At 52.7% G+C, this 24,070-nt stretch overlaps 1 protein-coding gene across 1 annotated transcript in view; it reads right to left on the reverse strand.

Annotated features, from left to right (window-relative positions):
* SPSB4 (splA/ryanodine receptor domain and SOCS box containing 4) overlaps positions 1 to 19,234 on the reverse strand; it is a 66,952-nt gene extending 47,718 nt beyond the window's left edge. Inside the window, exons 1-2 of the mRNA XM_081106518.1 lie at positions 18,963 to 19,234; positions 3,544 to 4,391 (exon numbers count right to left, since the gene is read on the reverse strand). Coding sequence (XP_080962644.1) covers positions 3,544 to 4,237 — 694 coding nt within the window. The 5' untranslated portion in view covers positions 4,238 to 4,391; positions 18,963 to 19,234. The remainder of the gene's footprint in view (positions 1 to 3,543; positions 4,392 to 18,962) is intronic.
* Positions 19,235 to 24,070: the final 4,836 nt, after the last annotated feature.

Here is a 24,070-nt window from a genome sequence, read left to right on the forward strand (position 1 = left end):
CCACAAGGGACTCATTGGACCAGTCTGCCAATGTGCATCCTGCTTCCCCCAGTTACTAGCTGTGTGACCTTGAGCAGCTTACTCAAGCTCTCTGTACCTCAATTCTTCACCATAAAATAAAGATGATAACACAGATATTAGCTCATAGTCGTTACAAGAATGGAGTTAGAATTTGTAAAGTGCTTAGAATACAGTCCAGCACAGACTAAGCACTATATTAGTTTTTGCTGTTATTGTATAAGTATCAGTTATTGCTGTTGTTATTATTTGGGCCCGGGCCCCATCACCTGGAGACAACTTGCCCATTTGCCTGGCGGCGCATCGTGTCTCAGCTCACTCAGGTAGCAGAGGCCCCAGGAGGCCTGCAGCTCTTTAGAGCAAACCCCAGATGCTGAGCGGTCTGCTCCAGGGCATAGCTGAAGAACTGCATTGGCAACGGAAAGAGCACTTCCGGAGCTCTTCCCTCAACAAACACATGCTTCAGAGTCAAATGCAGTTAGCACTTTCTAAGTCTTGCTTTGACAGTCATAAATATTCAAAATTTGAGAAAATGGTATAGCTTACTTTAATCACATTAGAGGAGAAGCCTCTATTAAGGCCATTTCTGTTTTAATCCATAAGTGAACCCCAGGACCCGGCCCAGCTCACTTAGTTAATCAAAGCAGTGAGCATCAATCGCTGTGCGCCTGCTCTGTGCTGGGCGAGCTTTGTCGTACCCGTTATACAAAGGAGAACAATGGGTTCAGAGAGAGGAGGTAATCATTGTCCATGGCCTCCTGGTGGGCGCTGGGGTCTGTGAGGGCCCTGGGCAGAGTTCTGCCCCATGATCTTGTGGGGAAACAACCCCAGAGAGCAGCCCCACCTTTCTGCTCTGGAGCCTGTCTCTAACTGCGGCCAAATCCCAGGAGGGTCTGAGTTTGAGGGCCCACCATCATCCCACGACCACTGTGGGCTCGGAATTCTCATGTACAGAATCCCACCTTGGGTCACCTTCCCTGCCCAGAGACTCCCTAGGGCCAAACCCTTCCCAGTGTCCAGGGACCCACTGGTGGACGTCAGCCCAGGTCACCAGCTATAGGCATCACAGAGTCCCTTGCCTAGTAGTTCCTGCCAGACTCCACTGCAGCTGTGCTATGGCCCATCCTATACTCAGGTCTTGTCCCACTGACCATGGGCCTTTAGAAGCCCAGAGAAGCTGAGCTCCCCATTTCTGCAGGCCTACCCTGTCTGAGACAGAGAACATGACTCCTATCGGGGGAGCAGGCCAGTGGCACAGCAGACAAGGCAATCCTGTCACCAAATGGGAGATGCCACAGGCTCACATCCCATGACATCCTGGACTCCCCGGGAGTCCTGGATGAGCATTCCAGCTTCAGCCACCCTGAAAAAAAAAATCACTGCCAGTGTGGAGGACGGAACACTCCAAATTTCAGTCTCAAGTCCCTTTAGCCACCTGAAGGATCCAGGAGTTCAAAATGCCCCAAACACAACTGTTCTTTCCCCACCCCCAGCAGCACACCCAGGAGGATGCCATGGCTAGATTGCTCCAATCCTATCATGTGTGGGAGAGCCACTGGCTGCAACCTTGCTAGCACCTTAGCTTTGAACCTGAAAACCAAGCACCAAATGATACCCAAGTGTGAATCAATGCCCAGGCGGAAGCCCACGTTGGGGCCCAACTGTTGGCTCAGGTAGCTCCCACAGGGTATCAATGTCAGCCTTTAATCCCAGCTACCATATTATTGGTGCTCCCACACCAGATCTCACACACAGTAGCTATGAAAAGGATCTGATACTGTCCCAATTTACAGATGAGTAAAATGAGTCACAAGGCATTAGTGTGACTGACTTGCCAAAGACACAAAGGCACTGAGCATTAAGGATGCAGTTGGAAATAAGGCAGATCAGACTCAAGAGCCATACACCAAGCCCACCTGTCTAGTCCAGGGATCAATTCTGGCAAGTAAATGTTCCGATTCTGATTTTAAACGAGTGTTGTTGGTGTTGGGTTTCTCAGCACTGAGGTTTGCCTGGTCACCATGTCCAGACATTCTCCACAGGCACTGGGATGACTCAACTAGCCTTCCTAGAACAGACTCATCTGCTCCTAGATTTAACCAGTTAATCAGAGCAACCAGAAAACACTGTGCCATTCAATGGCGATCTTAGTCCAGAAGGTAGAAAATAAAATATGAGCAAGAATGTCACCAATTATACCAGAGAGCTGAGCGTACCAGACATGTCTGTTGGCCTGCCACCCTTGAAAAGCCAACCACCCTGCACCTAAGTATAAATCTTACTTGAGTAAAACCTTGTTCTTGACTTTTCTTGAGTATTACCCTCAGTCCCTCAACTTATGGGGGAAGCATGAAAAAAAAGTGAGCTTCAAAGGCTGACACACCTGGGGAGACCTGATACTAGCTCTCTGTAGCCCCACTCTTCAGTTTTCTCATCTCTAAAATGGGGACAATTATGGCTCTCATTTAAAACGAATAAACTGAAATGCTGCCTTTCAGCACCCATCTCTGGGAGCTTTATCAGGGGTGTGAGCTTTTAGGGGTGTGGCAGGACCTCTGTTTGGACAAGGAGTGTGTGAGCCCACCAGGTCCTGCCATTGTTATGAATAGACATCCATGTGCCCCTCTGTCCAGAGGCCACCCTGCCTCCAGGAGTGACTCCAACCTAAAACCAGTAACCACTTCTGTCATCGCTGCCTCGCAGGAGGACTGTGTATGTTCAGTGCAGGGAGACCTTAGGACTGTTAGGGGTCAAACCCAGCAGCCTACGGGCTTGTCTGCAGCCTGCAAGGGTGTTTTGTTGGCCCACGTGCTGATTTCAGCAGCGACCAACTTTAAAATTGGGATAGCTCACACAAAATCTAGATTTCTGGGTCCCCTTGAAAAAAACCAGAAGATTCCCCAACGTGCAGCTCTCATTCCCATTGAGGCGATGATCAGCCAGAGAGGAGAGGCAGCTGCCCCCTGTAACAGACAAGTCACTAAGAAGAGCCGGAAGTGGGGTGTTCAGCCCCGCACACAGTGGGTGGTCAATAAATGATAGTTGTGATCATTACTTATTATTTTTCAGTAACTTCCGAGCATGGCCCTTACGTACAGGGACTGTGCCTTCTACTGGCGACTCCCCTTCTGCCGTGAGCAGGAGGCTGGGCACACAGGGGACCTCAATTTGGATAACCTTTATACGGTGGAAGGATTCAAAGTCAGCATCCACACTCAAAGCCCTTACCAGGTGCCAGTCACTCTTCTAATTACTCACATGCAGTATTATCTCATTTGATCTTCAACGCAGCCCCAGCCATAATCACTAACATTGGGGGAACCGAGGCACAGCGCAAGGTCACTAAGCCAGCAAAGGGGAGTTGAGAATCAAACCCCAAGAGCGTGTCCCCAGAGTCCACGTTCTCATCACACTCGACACACGGCAGGGGCACCCCAAGTGCCGGTGGAGGGGGGCAGGGCCTCCCCTGCGTCCAGCCTCCCTCGCCGACCCCCCGGGAGCCCGGCAGGCTCCGGATGCACTTACGGTCAAGGCCGTTGATGTAGCGCATGGTGACTTCGCAGTGGCCCCACACGGCACTCACCACCGGGTACAGCTTCTTGCCCTTGAGGCCGCGGAAGGCCACGCCCAGGTACTGGCCGTCCACGACGAAGCTGAGCGTGCCCTCGTCCATGTCCAGCACCACGAGCAGCGAGTCCGGCAGCGCGAAGGCCTCCTCGGGGTCCAGGAAGGCCGGGTAGGCCACGCCGGGCCGGTTCTTGCCGTCGTGGTAGAGGCGACTGCGGCCCAGGTCCCAGCCCCACGACTCGGCGTCGCTGCCCACCAGCGCCGTGTAGCCCACCGAGTGCAGGGGCGCCCGGGCCGTGGCGACGCCCACCACCGCGTGGGTGCCCCGCTGGCGCACGGGCCAGTGGATCTGCCAGGCGTGCAGGCCGCGGGCGTGGCCCACCTTGCCGCGGATGCCGTCGGTGCTCTGGGCCACCGGGTGCCGGTGGAAGGTGAGCCGGTCGTCGTCCTTGACGAAGACGTTGAGCGAGCGGTCCTCGGGGTTCCACGCGTGCCGCAGCTGCACCGCCAGCCCCGCCGCCGGCATGTCCAGCAGCTGGTCCAGCCGCGTCGGCCGCTCGGGCTCTGCTCCGCACAGCTCCCGCTTGGCCGGCCGCAGCGCCGGCTCGCGCACCTCCACCGACTTGAGGCTCCCCGAGAGCTTCTGGCCCATGGTTCACGCCCGGGAGGGGCCCCGGCTCAGGCCTCTGCTACCTCGTGGGGGCTGCCACTCCCCGCTGCCAGGGGCGGGCCAGGGGCCTGGGGACCAGGCTGCCGGACGGTCCACCTCCACAGCCTCTGCCGGGCTGGGGCAGGGGCCCAAGCTCCTGGAAGGAAGCAAAGGGCACGGGTTATAGCAGCAGCAGCGACGCCATTTATGCCCATGCCTTGGCTGAGCCCTTACCATGCCTTAATAATAATGAATTAATGTATCTGGCACTTGCCTAATACTTGCCATATGCCAGACACTGTTCTAAGTGATTTACATGTATTATTAGCTCATTTAATCCTTAAGCCTCCCCATGACATATACACGACTCCCAAATGATAGATGAGAAAACTAAGAGACAGGGTACGTAATTAACCAAAGCCCGACAGCTAATAAGGGGCGGAGCCAAGACTCAAACGGGGGCCACCTGGCTTCAGCGTCCATGGCCTGTACGCGGAGCAATCCTAGATCATTTCCTTTGAGAAATATGGACTACACCCAGAGAAGTTAAGTGACTTGTCCAAGATCACAGAGGCTGGAGAGGAGCCCAGGTGGCATTTGATTCCAGAGTGCACGCCCCGTGCCAAGGCTGGGGGCACAGCTGCCTAAGACATGGGGGCCGGAGACACAGAGGCCATGGCCCCTCATCTCCTTTCCCTGGCGGCCCTGGGGAGCTTACACAGCATCTAAAGTCCAGTCAGTGCTGAGAAGTGAGATACGGAGCGAGGATCCAGCACCGTCACCCAGGGACGTGGAGATGGATACCAGGCAACCGTCTGAGGACGGGGTGGGGTCTCCATGGCAAGAGGAGCAGGAAGCAGGGGGATAAGGGAGCTGGTGTCCAGGCTCTGGAACCAAACGGAACTGCATCCAAATCCCTCTCTCCATCTCTCTGAGACTCCAGTTTCCTCAACTGTAGAATGGAGATAAAACGCTTCCCCGCAGGTGGCATGGGAATCTGAGAGACAATCATGTAAAGGGCTGGCCTGTGGGCAGGTTTTCCTCGCTGGGTCTATCTGCTGGGCATCCCACGTGAATGGGTTCCCTTTGGAGGGGCGAGCTCTTTCTTTGGGCGTGTAAACACTGGCCACAGCATTCACTCCGGGAAACCTCCTGTGAGGCAGGATCCTAGTGTTCAGGGAGGAGCACTTGGCCACCATCACTAGGAGACCAGCCAGACCCAGGGCGCTTGGAGGGGCCCTGGTGTGAGTTGAGATGGGGAGCTGAGCCCTGCAGCCTGTCCAGGGCAGAGGCATGTGCCCTCCCCACCCTGGCCTGAGAGTGGCTGGGCTCAGAAAATCTTCCACGGAGACAGACCAGGAGACAGGTGTTTTCCATCCCTTGCTCCAGCGGGCCGTGGCCTCCCACCCACACAGTGGCACGACTCCCAGCCAGAGTGCAGGTGGAGAGGGAGGGAAGCCTGCTGCCACGCAGACAGGCAGAGATGCTGTGCATTTCTTCTTTAACCCTCCTACTTTATTCTCAACTCCCGTCTCCTTCCCTTTCTATGGTTAGACCCCAGCTTCAGTTCGTGCCCACGCCATCCAGAGAGCTCTGGCTGAGGTTGAATCTGGAGGGATACCAGAACACATAGCGAGGAAAATTCACAGCCCCAGACAGTTCTAAGTTAGCAGGAAAAAGGTACGCCTTTTGATATCCCAGATCACCCACGGTAAGAGAGGAAGCGACACAGAAATGCAAATTCTATCTTCGGCAAAACTAGAGCACACTTGTAACCCGAGCCACAGCTTCTAAGGAGAGGCTGCCAAAAGCAGTGAAGGGCTGCCAGAAGCAGTGAGGATCAAAGGGGGTGTGAGAAAGCACCTACACAAGCCACCTGTGGCTGCAACGCTCGGATAAAGCTGTCTGATCTCTCTTGCTTGTACTCCCAAAACAAAACAAAACAGACAAACAAGGATTCCTACCCAGGAAAAATGGGAACAGGGCTTGTGGCCTGGCAATGGGAGCTGCCTGTGACACCCAGGCCACCCAGGAACATGGACGTGAAAATAAGGCAACCACCTGAGGATGGGTCAGGGTCTCATAGGAAGCTCGGTGTGAGGCAGGGGGATTGAGGAGAAAAGAGGAGAACAGGGCTAACACAGAAAACCACGGGCCAGCCATCTTCACAGGGAGCAGTGTGTTGGTGAGGCAGAGCGGGAGAGGGGTCTGCATTGGGGGAAGGCTACAGCTGCAGGTCTCTGCTGTCTGGGTAGACGCTAAAAGAAATCACTGCCACCGTCCAGTGAACAGTCACCATGAACCTGAGAGCGACCCTGCTGTCCTGGATGCTCCCACGAACCTCCTCTACATGCATGCCCTGCAAATGCCGATCTGAGAAGGTTCGGCCCTTTCAAAGAGCGACCAGCACACAATATAGTCAAAGATGCTAGAGGAGAAATCAAGAAGGAAAAGAACAGAAAAAAATATGGCAAACCAAGAAAACTCACCAGGAAAAAAAAGCTGTCACAAAGCACATAAAAATCGTGACCACATTTGTAAATGAATTTTATGATCACTTTTTCAAAAGGGAGACAACTAGTACAGTCTTTTACAAAAATTAATGCATTTTATGTAGTCCTAAAGGCTACCTCCAGAAGAACTAAAAATACAAACCTTCCAGTTCTTAGAAGGGACACAATACAAAATAAAACAAACCATACCATGAAAAGAGTTTGTTTTAAAAAGCAATGGAAGCAAAAAGGCATAAAACTACTAAAAAGAAAGGATCCTAAGACTGGGGAACAAGACAAAACCCTCAACAGTATGCTTCTTACAAGAGACATCCCCAAAGCAAAGTGATTTGACAATTTTGAAAATGAAGGAAGAGCAAATATATACCAGGTAAGTATAGACCAGGTAAGTGCTACCTCAAATTAAACAGGCACTATCGCCTTAATATAGTCAAGTGAAGTTGAATTCAGGATAAATGGTTTCAAATGAGACCAAGAAGAACACTTTACAATAATAACGAATATGACCCACAATTGGAGATCTAACACACCAAGTAACAGCACCAAAATTCAGAGCAAAAGCAACAGGAACCACAAGGAAGAACAGACAGAGATACACAGCAGAGGCAGGTGGTTTTAATTCACCTCTTTTAGCTCATGACAGATCAAAGGACCACATCAGATAAAGTCAGAAAAAACCAAAACTGCATCATTAATAAGATGGTTTTAATTGATATATATTTCAAAAAAATTCCCCATATTTTAGGCCACAAATAAAACCTCGCCCAAAAAGCTGAAATAATACAGAATCTGATAACATAGAAGCAAAACGAGAAATTAATCACAAAATTATGGATCACAAAACTCTTACCACATGAACATTTTTAAAAACTCTCCTTTCGTCGCCTTACTCTGTTTGTATCTGTGTTATTTACAAGCGATCGGCTCACCAGGCGTGTTAGGAAATTCCCCTTCGGAGGCAGCAGTGGTCTCGGGCCAACAGAAGTAGGCCACCTATTGCCGAGCACCTTCTTTCCTGCCACGCGCACCCCTCGGCGCTGTTGGCAGCCTGCTGCAGCAGCCCTGGGGCACTGCGGCCCTTCTCAAGCTTCACGAAAACCTTCCCTTATTTTTCGGTGCATGACAGGGCTCTGTCCTGTCTCTCATGGAGCAGTTTTGCCAATTTAAATGTGACTACGGTATCAACAGTAAAATGGCTGTAAACAAACAAACAAACTCTCTTTTAATCAACCCAGATTTTAAAAAGAGAGGTCTATACAGAAGTTCCAGAATACCTAGAGACCAAGAATAGTAAGAAATATTCCATGTATTAGAATCTGTGGGATCTCAATCAAATCGTTGCTCAAAGGCCATTATGTCTGTCTTATACTAGCAAATAAAAAAGCATAAAAATACATGTATGAAGCATAATAAGATAGAAAAAAATAGAACTAATCAAACAATCTGAGCACTGGATCTTTGGGGGGGAAAATACAGTACCACAAAAACCAAACTGATAAAACATATAAACCACTTAATCTACTCATTTAGTCTATATCAAGTTATCATATTATTATTATTATACTAGGGGCCCGGTGCACGAAATTCGTGCACTGGGTGGGGCTGAGGGTGGGGAGAGTGTCCCTCAGCCCAGCCTGCCCCCTCTCACATACTGGGAGCCCTCAGGCGTTGACCCCCATCACCCTCCGATCGCCTGATCGGCCCCTTGCCCAGGCCTGACGCCTCCGCCAGAGGTGTCAGGCTTGGACAGGGGACCCCCATCTCCCCCCGATCACTGGCTCTGGCCCCCGCCCAGGCCTGAGGCCTCTGGCCCAGGAATCATGCCTGGGCAGGGGACCCCCATCTCCCTCTGATCGCTTGCTCCACCCCCCCGCCCAAGCCTGACGCCTCTGACCCAGGCTTCAGGCCTGGGCAAGGGGACCATCATATCCCCCCAGTCCCCGGCTCCGCCCCCCACCCAGGCCTGATGCCTCAGCCAGAGGAGTTGACCCTCATCACCCTCCAATCACCAATCACCGGATCGGCCCCTTGACCAGGCCTGAGGCCTCCGGCAGAGGTGTCAGGCCTGGGCAGGGGACCCCCAGCTCCCTGCGGTTGCAGGCTCCGCCCCTGCCCAGGCCTAACGCCTCTGGCCTAGGCGTCTGGCCCGGGCAGCGGGGACCTGCAGTGGCAGCGGGGGGCGCCGCGATCGTGGGCTTCGCTTTAGGCCCAGGCAAGGGACCCCTAGCTCCTGGGACTGCCAGCTTCGACCGTGCCCAGCTCCCATCGCTGGCTCCACCCCTACTTCCTGCTATCACTGGCCAGGGCGGCAAAGGCGCCTGATTCTCCGATCATGGCTGGGGGGCAGGGCAAAGGCGGCCCCAGGGCCGCCTTTGCCCTGCCCCCCAGCTCTTACCTCCCCCCTGGGTTTCAGATCACTGTCAGTGGCAGGGGGCTTCTTCCTGCTTTCCCTTTCGCCTCCCTGCATTGTGCCTACATATGCAAATTAGCCGCCATCTTGTTGGCAGTTAACTGCCAATCTTAGTTGGCAGTTAATTTGCATATAGCCCTGATTAGCCAATGAAAACGGTATCGCCGTACGCCAATTACCATTTTTCTCTTTTATTAGTGTAGATTATTTCTATTATGTTAATCTATCATGTTGCTAATATGTACCTTTGATAGGATGCAATGAAATAACACATTACCTCTATGGTTGTACTCCTACAAACCCAAGCCTAATCTTGAGAAAAACATAGGACAACTTCCATCAAAATACCCCCACTAGTCCTCCTCCAAACTGTCAAGGCCATAAAGACAGCCAAAGCCAAGAGGAGCCTAAGGAGACATAACAACCAAATACGATGTGATGTCCTGGATAAGATCCTGGAACAAAAAAGGACATTAGGTAAAAACTAAGGAAATCTGAGTGAAGTATGGCCTTTAGTTAATAACAATAATCAATATTGGTTCATTAGCTGTGATAAATGTAGCACACTAATGTAAGATGTTAATAATAGGGGACACTGGGTGTGAGTATATGGAACTCTCTGTACCATCTACTTCGTTTTTCTATCAATCTAAAACTAGTCTAAATAAAGTCTATTTACTAAAAACATTAAATTAATTTCTAAATTTTAGATAATACCAAAAAAATGTACAAAAACTTGAAATCAACTCTGTCTCATTAACCAGATATAAACATTGTTAGTAGTTGGATGTATTTCATTTTATTCTTTTTTTGTCCATAAAATATTAGTAAGTTTTCTTTTTTAAAATTGGCATCATGGGACTTTATTCAGGTTATCTCACCTAAAACTTAATAATTAACATGTTCAGATATTACTAAATATACTTTAAATGCATGACTTTATGACTAAATAATAAACCTTGTAAACCACTTAATCATTTAAAAGAGAGGAGCGGAAGACACAAATACGTAAAATATGAAACGAAAATGTGAAATAACCAAATGGCATAGCAAAAATCACCCATAAAAGAAGTTAGACTTGTTTGTAGTTTTAAAATGGGGAGATATGTGCAACACAAATCATAAATATGACAAACTCCTACAAATGAGTCTGAGAGATCAACCCAAATACAAAATGTGACAGGATACTACAAACAGTTCACACACAAAAAACAAACAGCTTCTTTGGAAAGATGACCTATCTACCAAATGCGTAATAAAAGAGAAACGAACTATTAGAACTACAATGAAATGCCCTTTTGGTGTATTAGTGAAGATCAAAAAGCTGGACAACACTTTCCTGGAGAAGCAGGCAGGTTCCTACATTGCTAAATTGAAGGTTAAATGATGTAAGCTCAGTGAGCGGCAAATTAACACCATCTCTCAGAATTACAAATGCACACACCCTTGACCTAGCAAGTCCACTTCCAGTATTTATTCAGATATGCTCTCAAATGTGCAAAACTTCATATATTCGTATATATGTGTATATGTAATATATATCATGTATGTATTGTATAATATATAATATGTAATACAAATATATATAAATTACTACATGTGTCACACATAAATATGCAAGAAGTTCTGCTTTTATTGCATTGAAGGCTGTAAATGATAAGGCTATAAATCATGGCAGATCCGTATAACAGAAAACTATACAGCTGGAGAAAAGAAGGTACTGGTATGGGTAGACGAAGTCAGACAAACAAGGTGCTGGGTCCCGTTTGCTGCCATTCATTACTGTGGAGGGAGAGGGAGGGGCGAAGGAGTAAGAGGGAGGAGACAGAAAGGGAGAGGGAGAGGGGTATTTAACCCAAAGGGTTTCATCCAGCCCTTGAGACTCATCCAGGTTATGAGAAATAAGATAACATGTGAGCCCTAGCCAGTTTGGCTCAGTGGATAGAGCGTCGGCCTGCGGACTGAAGGGTCCCGGGTTTGATTCTGGTCAAGGGCATGTACCTGGGTTGCAGGGTCCTCCCTGGCCCTGGCTCTGGTCAGGGCTCATGCAGGAGGCAACCAACATCAATTTCTTTCACATCGATATTTCTCTCTGTCTTTCCCTCTCTCTAAAAATCAATGGAAAAATATCCTTGGGTGAGGATTTAAAAAAAAAAAAGATAACATGTGAGAGGCACAGGGCGTGTAGTGGAGACTCAATCGGTTGAACCAGCACACTCACACTCTCTGGAAGTTTGCACAGACTGCCCAAGGGCATCTGACTGGGAGGTCAGGGGGCTTGGAATCTGCCACTTTTGTAATTCACTTAAAGGCACCTCTGCCGGAATTCTAACAGACCAGGGAACTAGGCTCCCAGAGGAAGCAGCCTGACCAAAGTGACACAGGTAAAAGCCAGAAGGGCTGCTCCCACCCTAGGTAGCCCGAACCCGAAGTCCCCACTGCCTCTACTCCTCCGAGCTTTCTCCATCGCTAACCTTAAATATACGTACTCACTCTGTGCCAGGCGGCGTGACAGCTGCTTCACAGGAACTACGAGGCATGTACCCCTTTATTCAAAGAGGAAACAGACTCCCAGGGAGAGGCTCCCAGTGAGTGGCAGGGCGGGGATGGACCCCAGGGCCACAGTAGGACGAGCCTGCGCTCTACCATCCTCCTCCGCGCTGTTGGAACAGAGCCTCTCCATGGTGCCCACACAGGGCACTCCTAAGGGAAAGGTCCCCGACCATGCCAGCTCTGTTGCTGTGGAAGAGACGACTTGAAGGTGTGTGAAAGCAGCAGCCAGGCAGCAGCTTCAGAGGAGACCCATGCGGGGTCATGGAGGGCAAGGTGCCCTCCCTCCTGGCTGCGGCCTCAGGGCCTCAACGCCTCTGCCACCATCAGTGGCAGGCGGGGATCCTGAAGGCTGCCCACACGGGGGACATGGCCAGGTGGACATATAACAGACAGCCCCTTTGCTGCCCCCTCCCCCCAGACAGGGACCAGGACGGAGTGTTCATGTCCACTAAGGAAAACTAGTGACATCACAATATAAGGAAGGGCAGGCAGGGGCTGAATTCCTGTCAGTCCACTGGGCCTGGCCAAGGAGTTAACCTCTCTGGGATGCATCCGAAAAGTGTGGCTAACCATGTGCTAACCTCGCCTGCCTTTGCAAGGATCAGGGTTGACATCTGTGAAGTCTGGAATGGCACAGGGCACCCAAGAGGCACCCAGGGAATGTTAAGTGCTGCTTTCAACTGTGTCCGTCCTCCAACATTGCCCTCTCTCCATCTGAACGCATCCTGAAGAAACAACCATGGGTGTGCGCCAGGATTCAACTACCAAAGAACCTGTCAAGGGCAACAGTCAGGCTCAGAATCAAGAAACAGAATGACCAGCCCAGCCAGCATGGCTCAGAGCTTGAGCGTTAACCTATGAACCAGGAGGTCACAGTTCGATTCCCGCTCAGGGCACATACCCGGGTTGCGGGCTCGATCCCCAGTGTGGGGTGCGCAGGAGGCAACCAATCAATGATTCTCTCACATCATCGATATTTCTATCTCTCCCTCTCCCTTCCTCTCTGAAATTAATTTAAAAAAAATAAAGAAACAGAATGACCAGCTGGAGACAGGGCCAAGGCTGGAGCTAGAAGACAGGAAGCGACCGAGTCCCAACTCCTAACCTGGGTAAGTCACAGGTAAGTCTTCATGTCTTTGTCCAGGTGTGTGGGGCCCTGAGTCCATCCTTCCTCCTCTCCCCAGTCCTGCCTGAGAGCCCCACCTCCTCCACGAAGCCTGCCCATTCCAGTAGGCCTCCAGGTGCCTGCCCCACACCCTGTGCCCTGGGCCAGCCAGCACGCCCTGGTCCTGCTCATCTGCATTTTTCTCCCTGGAGGGGCACTCCTCTGAGGACGGGGAGCCTTCACCTGGGCTTCCTGGCTCCCCTCGCGCAGACACAGGCTCAGTACTTTGAAGACAGGGCCGACCACACGTGTGGGTGTGGAGAAGCGACGCTGGGCTTCAGGGAGGTCTCGTTGTCTGCTCTCTTTAGAGTCACAAGTTGTGGACACCGGGCCCAGTTCTGCCACTGCCACAGCCTCTGGGCAGCTGACTCACGGCTGCAGCCAGTCCACCCCTTTGTTAGGCACCACTGTGCACCCTTCCTGCTTCCGGTCCTCCTTCGTTGTTCAACAGACACTCAGTGAATGCCTGCCATGTGCCAGGCTCTGTGCCGCTAAGACAGGGATGGCGAACCTCTGACACGCGATCTCATTTTTTGGTTGATTTTTCTTTGTTAAATAGCATTTAAATATATAAAATAAATATAAAAATATACGTCTTTGTTTTACTATGGTTGCAAACATCAAAAAATTTCTATATGTGACACGGCACCAGAGTTAAGTTAGGGTTTTTCAAAATGCTGACACGCCGAGCTCAAAAGGCTCGCCATCACTGTGCTAAGAGCTAGGGACACAGTAGTGGCCAAGTCAGGCTCATTGCCCTCTCTCTCCAGCCAGAGGGAGTGGGCGCTTGTCACATTTCCCTTGGTCTCCACCACAGCTCGTGGCCCGGGGCCAGGATCAGACACAGCAGATACAAGAGCGTTAACTTCCTGGTAGAAATCACATCATCTCTGAGCCCAGGGAGCCCAGGGCACACTGAGCAATGCCTGAGGCGCCTCCTTCACGTTCCCCCAAACCAAACTCACTGTCCACGGCCACGCTTGGAGGGGATGCTTAGTGACATTATCCGGAAGGATCCGTCCCAGGACTTCAACGATGGCAGAGCAAGAACACAAAAACTCAGATTGCCCACGCCCTTCCCAGGCCCCTGGCGGGGGTTGCAGTTCAACAGGGAACTGAGGAGACACGAAGCATTGATGTCGCAATGCTTCAGAAGCCTCAGCTGCTTGCACAATGTGACGCTCAGTCTTAGAGGCCGAGGACTCGGGACCCCCTTCTGGGAGGCCTGTCTGGCTGGGCTCGCCCAGGCAGGGGGTTTGCCAGGCGACATGACCGCTGCAGGAACCGGTCATGATGGGGTGTAATGCCCTCCCCTCAGTGCGGCCTTTGGCTTCAGACTTGCTGGGGTGGTGGGTGGCTGTGGGTTTCATTCCTTCTTTTAAGCAGAGCAACGCTGCCTCCGTGGGCCTGAAGCCACAGGAAAGGCTGAGACCCTATCACTTCCCTCGAGGGAGAGCTGACTCCGAAGGGGCCGGCCCCAGTTACAGGTCTGAATAATGAATGACAAGGACTGTAAAAAGCAGTGCAGGTTAATACCACTTGAATTCCTCTAATAGACTGCATACTGCTTTCAAACACATGCTCCAGCACTTGTACAACGCAAAGCCGGTCTAATCACACTCCCTGCTTGAGATCCTCCCGTCTCTCCACCACTTTCCGGATCAAGTGCAGACTCCTGACCCTAACCCTCCCCAAATGCTCCCCTGTGCTCCCCCAGCCCATCTTCCTCCGTGAACCCCTTCACCATCTGCCCGCCCACATGCCCTGACACGCTGCTGCCATTGTTCCTTCTCTCTCCCTGCTCACCCCCACACTGCACACATCTGGGTAATTCATTTGCCTGGGGTACCAAGGCCTCCCCCTGTTCTCAGAACCCTGTACCCGTCTCCATCACAGACGAATCACAAGGGGCCGTGATGTCTTCTTAGCTGTCTCCCTCCCACCCGTGGGGGAACACACGTGGGGCTGGGTCTTCTCACTGGAGTCCCCAGGACCTGGTGTGGCTCTGGCCCAGGGAGAGTGTCTGCACAGTGCACAGGCCTGAACAAATGAAGAAAAGCCACCTGCTGCCGTAGAAAGCAGTCCACCGAGACATGAACTGGGGGCACAGAGCTCCGGGAGCCCCGTCTTCATGCCTCATTTTCACCTCCGGACCTTTGTAAAGAGACAATGATGCCTACTTAGACTGGGGTTTTTAAAGATTTTCTTAGTACAAATATTAAGCAGAAGAGCTGTTGTATGAAAAGATGCTCATTCAGAATGAACCTGCCAGTGATGAACGAGCTAAAGAAGCCCCAGGTTTTATTCACAGGCGACCATTAGCGGCCCCCTCGGGACGCAGGCACAGGGCTCACCCTGCAACTGGCTGGGCAAGCCCTTCCTTCCCAGGAGCTCCCAAAGAGAGCCATCTGTCCAGGTCCGGGTGCGACTGTCTCACGCCTGCCTTCCTGGAGCTGAATCAACGAGGCTTCCCCGGCCTCTCCTTCTTGTGGGGTTTCCATGGGAATCCTCCCACGCGTGACTGAGCCAGGAGCCCCCAAGGCGGAAGCTCAGGCTGTCAGCCAACAACAAGAGCAGGGGATGGGATGAAGGAGGTTTGCAGGCCAGCATGCTCTGCAAGGTCATTTGAAAGAGACACACCTTCCTGGCAGGCCTGGTCCCCGCTGCAGCTGCCCCTGTGCCCAGAGGGCTACCCCAGGCACATGTGGGTGGGTCTGCAGGACAGCTGGTCTCTGGGAGGCCCAGCATGGCTCAGGCTGGAGCAAAGCTGGAGGAGTGGGGGTGGGGGAGGGTGCTGCATAATGCGACCCTCTTGGGAAGACTCCTATGAAGAAAACACACGAATCTCCGTGTCTAGTCCCCCATTTCTCTCCCAGGCTGCACTCTGCCCCGTTGGTATAACTGGTTGTCTGAAAACTCGGATGCCTGAAAGAAAAGCGAACCTATGCATGCCTCAGACTTGATGTAGGCTATCATAATAGGGATCTGCTGGGAATTCTGAAGGTCTCTCTGGTAAGCCTGACGGGTCTCTGAGATCATTTTTGAGATACCAATCATTGTTGAGATACCAGGGGGGAGACTAGAGAGGAAGAGGGGATGGTGAGGAAGCAGGGAGCCAGGGGGACCCAGAGAGAGAGAGGCAGCACCAGGTGGGAGGGAGCCACTCGACCCAGGAACCTGTGTGACTTGCATATCGCACAGTGTGTGGGTGACAGGTCAGATGTCTCTGTGGCCCAACCCACTGGACTGAACTGCACTTTTTCCTGGAGAAGGCAGAGCTCCAGGCTCACCCCAAATGACATTCCACAGGACGAACAGCCAGGTGGGCGACTGGAGCAGCTCTGGGCCTCTTCCTTTGGACATAACAGCACATGATGGTGTAGGGCTCACAGCAGCTTCCTGCCACCTCCTGGCTCCAGGGCCCACCTTGCTTGCCCCATAAATGGGACACCCCTTAGGTCACATCTTCAGTCTCTGCTCCCCTCTCTCTCTCTCTCCATGTCTCTTGGCTTGATTGGCATTCCCAGCCCTTGCAGATTCTCCCAAATCGGGTCTCCAGCCCTGCCTTCTCTCCTCAGCACCCAGGATCTAGAAGCCTCAGGGCACCCCAGATTAGGGCTCCTTCAAAAGACCTTGTAAAGCCAGCTGGCTTCTTTTCACCATAAGCCTCCACCCTCTCCAGATGTCAGACATGGAAACACCCACTGGCACCTCAGAATCCACAGCCCAGGGCTGACCTCAGCCCCTTCCCTCTCTGGCAAACCAGGTTCCTCTCTGCACATCCCTGTGCCTGCCATGGGTCCCCCCTCTCTCTGTCTCCCTCACTCAATGTCTTCCACTTCCGTGGCCTGGATTACTGCAATGGTCTTCTTACGGGGCTACGGGGCTCCAATCTGTGCTCCCCAACCCACCTTTCCTGCAGCCCACCCACCTTTTCTTTCAACTCTCCAGGTGGCTTCTCCAGGGAGAAGCTGCACCCTCTTAGCTTAGTGCATAAAAGTACTGTTCTTACTTCTTTCTCCCACACCCAGTCTCCCTGCATGGCCCACTGCAGGCCAGTCACGCCAGACTCCCCAGGCACCACATGCCTTGGTGTCTCGGGAGCCTTCCCACCTCCTCTTGTCTGGCTGACACTCATTAATCCCCACCCCACATCCAAGCAGGCCTCCTTCCTCCTGCATCAGTCATGAAATAAAATAGAAATACAAACTGGAAAGATGTTTAAATGGAGCAGCTGGCAAGTTGAATTTTGTTTGTTGTTTGCCAAATGTAGCTTAAATTTCATCTATTACTACTTTTCAGGAAGAAAAAAAAATAATGAAATCAGGGCCCTGGCCGGGGAGCTCAATGGGTTAAAGCTCATCCTGACATGCTAAGGTTGTGGGTTCGACCCTCGGTCAGAGCACATACAAGAATCAACCAATGAATGCATAAATGAGTAAAACAACAAATCTCTCTCTAATCAATAAAAGAATTATAAAATAAATGGAATCAATCAGAGGCTATGCCCTTGTGTAAAGCATGTTTATATTACGCCACCGATACTTTGTCTTTCTAAGAACTCCATAATCAGTAGCGCTTAAAATAAATGAAGGGTTTGGAGGATGAGGAGGGATTCCCCGTCAGCCTGAGTGACAGAAGCTGCAGGATTTGGTTGGAGGGTAGCAGCTCCCAAAATGGGAAAATCTAGTGTCCTGATCCCCTCTTGCCCAGGTGCAGGGTGCAGTGATCGGCAGGGAAGAGGGCAGGCAGATCCTGAATCCTAACAGCGTTTACCCCAGACTCAGCATTACACTTTAAGTCTTCCTGATTTAGGCTCATCAGAGTGCAGGGTGGTGGAGGGAGCGGGGGAGGGGATGTTGGGAGGATGGGGATGAAGATTCCTAGAGAGGAGAGAACTACTCTCACCCCCCCACCTCCAACCTCCTCCAGATGAGGAAACCGAGCTGGGAGAGATCACAGTACTTGCCCAAGGTCACGCCACAGGCGGGTGGTGGAGGCAAAATTTGAACTCGAGCCTGACTCCAGAGCTGGGAGCCCTCCACCTCCTGGTGACAGCGGTGCCGTAGCGCCCTCCTCTCCCTTAGAACCCGCAACAGCCCGGGCAGCACGCTCTGACTGCGGGGAGGTGGGGGCAGCCTCTCCCCACCCCACCTCCCCGCCCCCGCTTCTCCCCGCTAGGGCCCTCGGTGGGTCCTGCGCCAACCAGACCGGACACGTTTGCCGCCCTCCAGGCTCAAGCCTCCTCCCTTCTTCCCAGCCAGCCCTCAGCCCCCAGCCCCCTGGCCGCGACTCCGGAGCCGGAGACCCCCTCCCTTCCTGAGCACCGCCAAGTTTGTCTCCAAGCAAGGCCGGGGACTGGCGCCGAACACCGCTAAGGCCGGGCGACCAGCCACACGACCCCAGGGTCAAAAAGAAAAATAATAAATAACGACAGCTACTACTTCACCAGAGCCAACTGCGTGCGGGAGCTGCTGCAGCTCCGGAAAGTTGGGTGGCACGCTTGGGCTCACACCGCTGATAATAATGCCAGTTAACATCTGACTGAGTGCTTCCTAAGTGCCAGGCACAGGTCTGCATACGTTACACGCATAGATCCCACCAGCACCCCTAAAAACAGGTACCATCATCATCCCCATCTTACGGGGAGAAAATCGAGGTTTGGAGACTTGCCCAAGGTCACCCAGCCAATGAATGACAGATCATGGACCCAAACCCAGGCAGGGTGACTGGGGCGGGGAGCGGGGGGGGGTAGGTAGGGTGAGAGCAATTTTTTTTTTTTTTTTTGCTGTCTCCATTACTCAGAGAAGTAGCAGGCTTCGAACCTGCAGTTCCAGGGGCTGGCCCCAAACGCCCCAAGGCTGCGCGCAAACCACCCAGCTCCGACTACTACAGCCGGCAGACAGGAATTCCCGGGGACCCGGGCGGGACTCAAGCCAGGAGCGCCGGCTGTGGCGGGTGCTGGCTCGCACGCGGTCCGCGCGGCCAGATCCCGGCTCTCGGCTCCCGGCCCCCAGCTCCCGGCTCCCGGCTCCCGGCTCCCGCGCGCCTCAGGGCGCCCCTCACCAGAAGCTGGAGAATACTCACCATAAAAGAGAGGGCGAACGCCTGCAGGTTCTGGACTCCCCGGGGAGGCGGTTGCCGCCGACACCCACTCAGGGGCGCCCGAGCTACCCTGAAGATGCCGGCTCGCTCCCTGGGGCCAGGGGTGCGTCCTCACGGCTGGTGCCCAGCAGCAGCGCCCCCTCTGCCCAGCAGGGTGGCCTGGAGTTGGAGCGTTCTTGGGGAAGTTGGCGCTCGGACGCCACGGGAAGGTGCGAGAGATCGGGTAGGAGTGGGCAAGCGCCCTCCTGCGCAGATCCCGGGGGCGCGCCGAGGCCCTCGCAGTAGCCGCTCCAAAGCTCTGCGCCCGACCCGGAGGGCGGCGAGTCCCGAGCTCAGGGCTCACGGGCCGCGCCTCGGCCGCCGGCCCCTGGCACGCCCTGCGTCTTCCCCTGCGCCCTGAGCGCAGGCAGCGGTGGCTGGAGCTGGGCCCCGGACGCGGACTGCGGTGCGCTCATCGCCCTCCCCAGGGGCTGGGCGCCTTTGTGCGCGGGGCGCGCCGGCCGCCGCGGCCAGCCCTGGATGCTGCAGCCGCCGCCGCCTCCCCCTCCTCCACCGCCGCCCGCTCCCCGCCTTCCCGGCCGGCCCGGAGGCTGCAGCTGAAAGCCGATCCGGCTGAGCTCATCCCTGAAGGCCACTAATCCAATAGCCGCGGAAGGCGCGGCCGCCGGGAACGCCCCTTCCCCCACCATCCCGCGCCCCGGCCCGTCCCAGCTCGGGCCGCTGCCGGCGCCGCCACCTTCCCGAGGCCACCAGCTGGCGGGAGAGGGAAGTGGAACCCTCGCCCGCGCCCCAGTGCAGATCGGCGGCGTGGTCGCCATTCACCCGCCCGCTCGTCCGCTCACTCCCTCACTCACGCACTCATTCATGCGCATGGGTCCTCCCCCATTCATTCAAGCGCGCCCGGGTGGGTACCCCTGAGTGGGAGGAGACACCCAGAGTCATTCCGAAAGCTTTGGTGTCTTTACCCAACGCACGTGGGAAATAGCAGCCGGGAAAAGAGGATGGTTTAATATCCTCTCACTTAGACCCATGACCACACTTTATTTTTTTTTAATTTTTTTATATTTTATTGATTTTTACAGAGAGGAAGGGAGAGGGATAGAGTTAGAAACATCGATGAGAGAGAGCCACCCATCAGCTGCCTCCTGCACACCCCCTACTGGGGATGTGCCCGCAACCAAGGTACATGCCCTTGACCGGAATCGAACCTGGGACCCTCCAGTCCGCAGGCCGACGCTCTATCCACTGAGCCAAACCGGTTAGGGCCACACTTTATTTTTTAAGATCAAGCTCCAACTCATCTCTTGAAGCCCAATTTCATACTGCACTTGCTTCACAGGGCCTTCCCGGCCCACCAGAGTTGCTGGGAAATGGGTTTCTCTGCTCAGCCTCCCCAGCTACCAGTGCTAATGGTGGGCCGCTGCCTTGTGAGAGATCCTGAGTTGAGCTGAGAGATAAGGAAGACCAGAGTGGAGGCCTGGAGGGTGCTGCTAGCACCCGTGCTTCCTTGGGGAAACTGAAAGTTCCTATTCTGGAGGCCATCCTCTGTGCGCCCTGACTTGACTTCAGTTCCATTCCGCAGTCCTGTGTCCCACCCCAGCTGTCTCTGCGCCAAATACCAGAAAGCCTAGCTCAGAGCTCCCATTTCACCTGGGACACAGACAAGTGAAGACAACCCAATCAATGGGGCTGTGGGGCTCCTTTCCCAGACCGGGAAGGGCAATCTGGGAATGCTTCCTAGTGGAGGTGGCTACACAAATTAGCTCCTGGATGGTCACTTGGGTCACCTACCACAGCACAGAGCCTATGGTATGATGGGAACGTGAGCTGAAGCTAGGGGGATAGACAGTGGCTAGGGTCTTGGGGGCCATCCCAAGAGTCTGACCTTTTCCCAGGATCATTTGGGGAAGCCGTTAACCAGGGTAGTGACATTGTCAGGTTTGCATTCTAGAAAGATCTCTCAGCATCAGAGTGGATGGATGGAGGAAACCAGCATGGAAGCTACTGAAATAGCCCAAGCAAAGATGATGCTTCTTGAATCGGGGCAGTCGTGGTGGGGTGATGGAAGAATGTATTGATCAAGTATTTGTGGCACTTATTCTTTGTTGTTATTGCATTTGTACATCTGCCTCCCTCCAGATACTGGGAACCCCCAGGAGGGCAAGTACCTGTACTTGATATCTCTGGATCCCGTGTTCCTCTCCCAGATCAGATATTGAATAAATGGGATTGAACTGACCTGAATGGCAATTCAGAACTCCCTTCACACTTACTGTATTTCCAGGGATCTCCACAACAGTCCTTCCTCTCAGAGCACCTACTTGACAAGCAACTGTGGGGCCAATGGGCATGGTTGAGGAACAAGAAAAGAAAATCTGAGGAAAGAAGATCAGAAGCAAAGAGGAGTTTAAAGAAGACTTTTAAGCTGATGGTTTCTCCACCTGGACCCAATGCAATCTGGCTGATGGGGTGGACGAGGGTATGCCCATTGCTTCCACTCCTTGCTAGAAAACATTATAGCAGCTTCAAGTACAAGATAGGGAGGGCGTAATGACCACAATTTGAGAAACTACCTCCTCCCTCCACTGGGGACGCCAGATGGGCTCACCACAGTGGCCCCTGTATATGAGACTATGCCTTAAGCACAAAGGAGTGTCCACATCAGCGCCTCAAGTGTCCCTGCAGACTCAAAGTACTCCAGCCCCTGCATATCCGGGGAAAGAACTTGCCATTTTGGGAGAAGCCAGGAGAGCCTGGCTATGAAAACTCCAGATTGAGGTGGGCAGCCTCTGAGATGGCTCCCAGTGATCTCTGACTCTTGATTTCACACCCTTGTGTAACCTCTTCCCTTAGCTGTGGGCTGGCCGCACTGACTTGCTCCTCACCAATAGAACACCATATAAGTGATGGGCTGTCCCTCCAAGATTAGGTTATCAAAAACCTCTGGGTTGCCCGGCCTTTGTGGCTCAGTGGTTAAGCATCGACCTATGAACCAGGAGGTCACGGTTTGATTCCCGGTCAGGGCACATGCCCTGGTTGCCGGCTCAATCCCCAGTAGGGGGCGTGCAGGAGGCAGCCGATGAATGATTCTTTCTCATCATTGATGTTTCTATCTCTTTCTCTCCCCCTCTCACTTCCTCTCTGAAATCAATAAAGATATATTTTAAAAACAAACAAACCTGTAGCTTCTGTTTTACTCATCTTCTCCCTCATTCTTGCTCTTGCTGTCTTTTGGGATCACCTCTCTGGAAGAAGTCAGCTGCCAAGTTCTGAGGCAGCCTTTGGAGAGGCCCATGTGGTGCGGGACTGAGGGCGGCCAACAACCTGTGAGTGAACTTGGCAGTGGATTACTCCCTAGGTGAGCCTTCATATGAGACTGCAGCCCTGTCTGACCCTTTGGCTGTGATTTCACAAGAAACCTTGAGTCAGAGATACTCAGCTGGGCTGTACCCAGATGCCTGACCCACAGAAACTGTACGAGAAAAGATGTTTGTTGTCTTAAGCTGCTAAATTTTGGGATAATTTGTTGTGTAGCAATAGATAATTAATACAATATGGTCTTAAGTGTCCAAGGATGATTCAAAAAATAAACCCTCAAAGAACTAGCCAGTCTCACTCAAAAGTAAGCACAATATTCCGTAAGCACAGCCAGGCAGTCCTGGGCTTAAATTTCAATTCAGATTCTTTGCTTTCCCATTGTAACGGGGGCAGAAGAATCTCCTGAGCATGGCTATCTGTTGTAGACGTCTACTTCTCACCAAGATCTGCAGCAGCCTTGGAATGCCTGGAGCTGGAGGTCCATTAGGGGGCCGGGCAGTCAGAGCTACAGAACTGCTGGTTATAATGCAAAGCTGTGAACCCCACCACTGCTCATCTCTTCTCCCAACAGGGCTGGGTTTACAATCTGCTTACCAGGTTTTAGACATCGAAGCCTTGGTCTCCTTCTCTGTCTTCCACAAGGATCAACCGTGGTTTAACAGAAGTCAGGGAAAAATCATCCGTTCTGAAATATTTCGGAGCTTGAAGCTTGCTCCAAAGATGCGCACGCCATGGAGGAGAATGTGGGGTGTGAGGTCTGCATGGCTCGGCCCACCTTCCCTCCTTCCTTTTGAGCCCAGCCCACAGTGTGGCATTGCCCATCAGGGGCTCATCTCTCTGATCTTGTTCCTCTTAACAGCTCAGGGGGACATCCTGTCTTTCCCCACAACCACAGCAGCCTCCTCACCTCACCTCTGCCCTATGCCAGAGCCACCTTCATCAAGTAAACCTCTCCCCTCCCGGTCCCTTCAGAGGTACCCCAGGGCCCACACGATGGTTTTCCCATTCTCAGCTGAATTTGGCTCCTGTGTACTAGTCCTACATCTGTGCTCTGGGTCAGGTCACACCGAGACCCTCTAAGCCAGCGGTTCTCAACCTGTGGGTCGTGACCCCTTTGGGGCTCCAAGGACCCTTTCACAGGGGTCGCCTAAGACCATTGGAAAACACGTATATAATTACATATTGTTTTTGTGATTGATCACTATGCTTTAATGATGTTCAATCTGTAACAATGAAATTGGGGGTCACCACAACATGAGGAACTGTATTAAAGGGTCGCGGCACTAGGAAGGTTGAGAACCACTGCAAACAATTCCAGTGAGCCAAGCTCTTTCTCCCCGACACAGGCCTTTGCACACACTGACCTTTCTGTCTGGTACGAACTCCCCAGGGAGCTCTGATTCACCTCCAGCTGCCTGTTTGCATGTGGTCTGCCCCAGGCGCCTCCTGACACCCTGGGCTCAGGGTGCTTCCCTCCCTCGGGGGCCCAATCCCACTGTTGCTATTGCCTCTTTTCCTGCTCCCCACCTGCTCCCAAGATGAAGGCATTTCTAGGGCACAACTGTCTTTTTCCTCTTTATGGCTTTTGCACCCCCACCTACAATTTCATCTTACTTATTTCTAAGTCCAAAGCGCTACAGTCTTCCCAAGTAGCCCTGGATGGGCCAGGGGCACACCATTTTGTGGCCTTACTCAAGTCACACTTTGCAAACCCTTCGGGAATTGTGAGGCTCCTGCAGCCGACGGTGACTCTGTTAGGGCAGGACTGATTC

The sequence above is a fragment of the Myotis nattereri genome (genome assembly GCF_964212035.1).
Source record: "Myotis nattereri genome assembly, chromosome: 14".
NCBI lineage: Eukaryota > Metazoa > Chordata > Mammalia > Chiroptera > Vespertilionidae > Myotis > Myotis nattereri.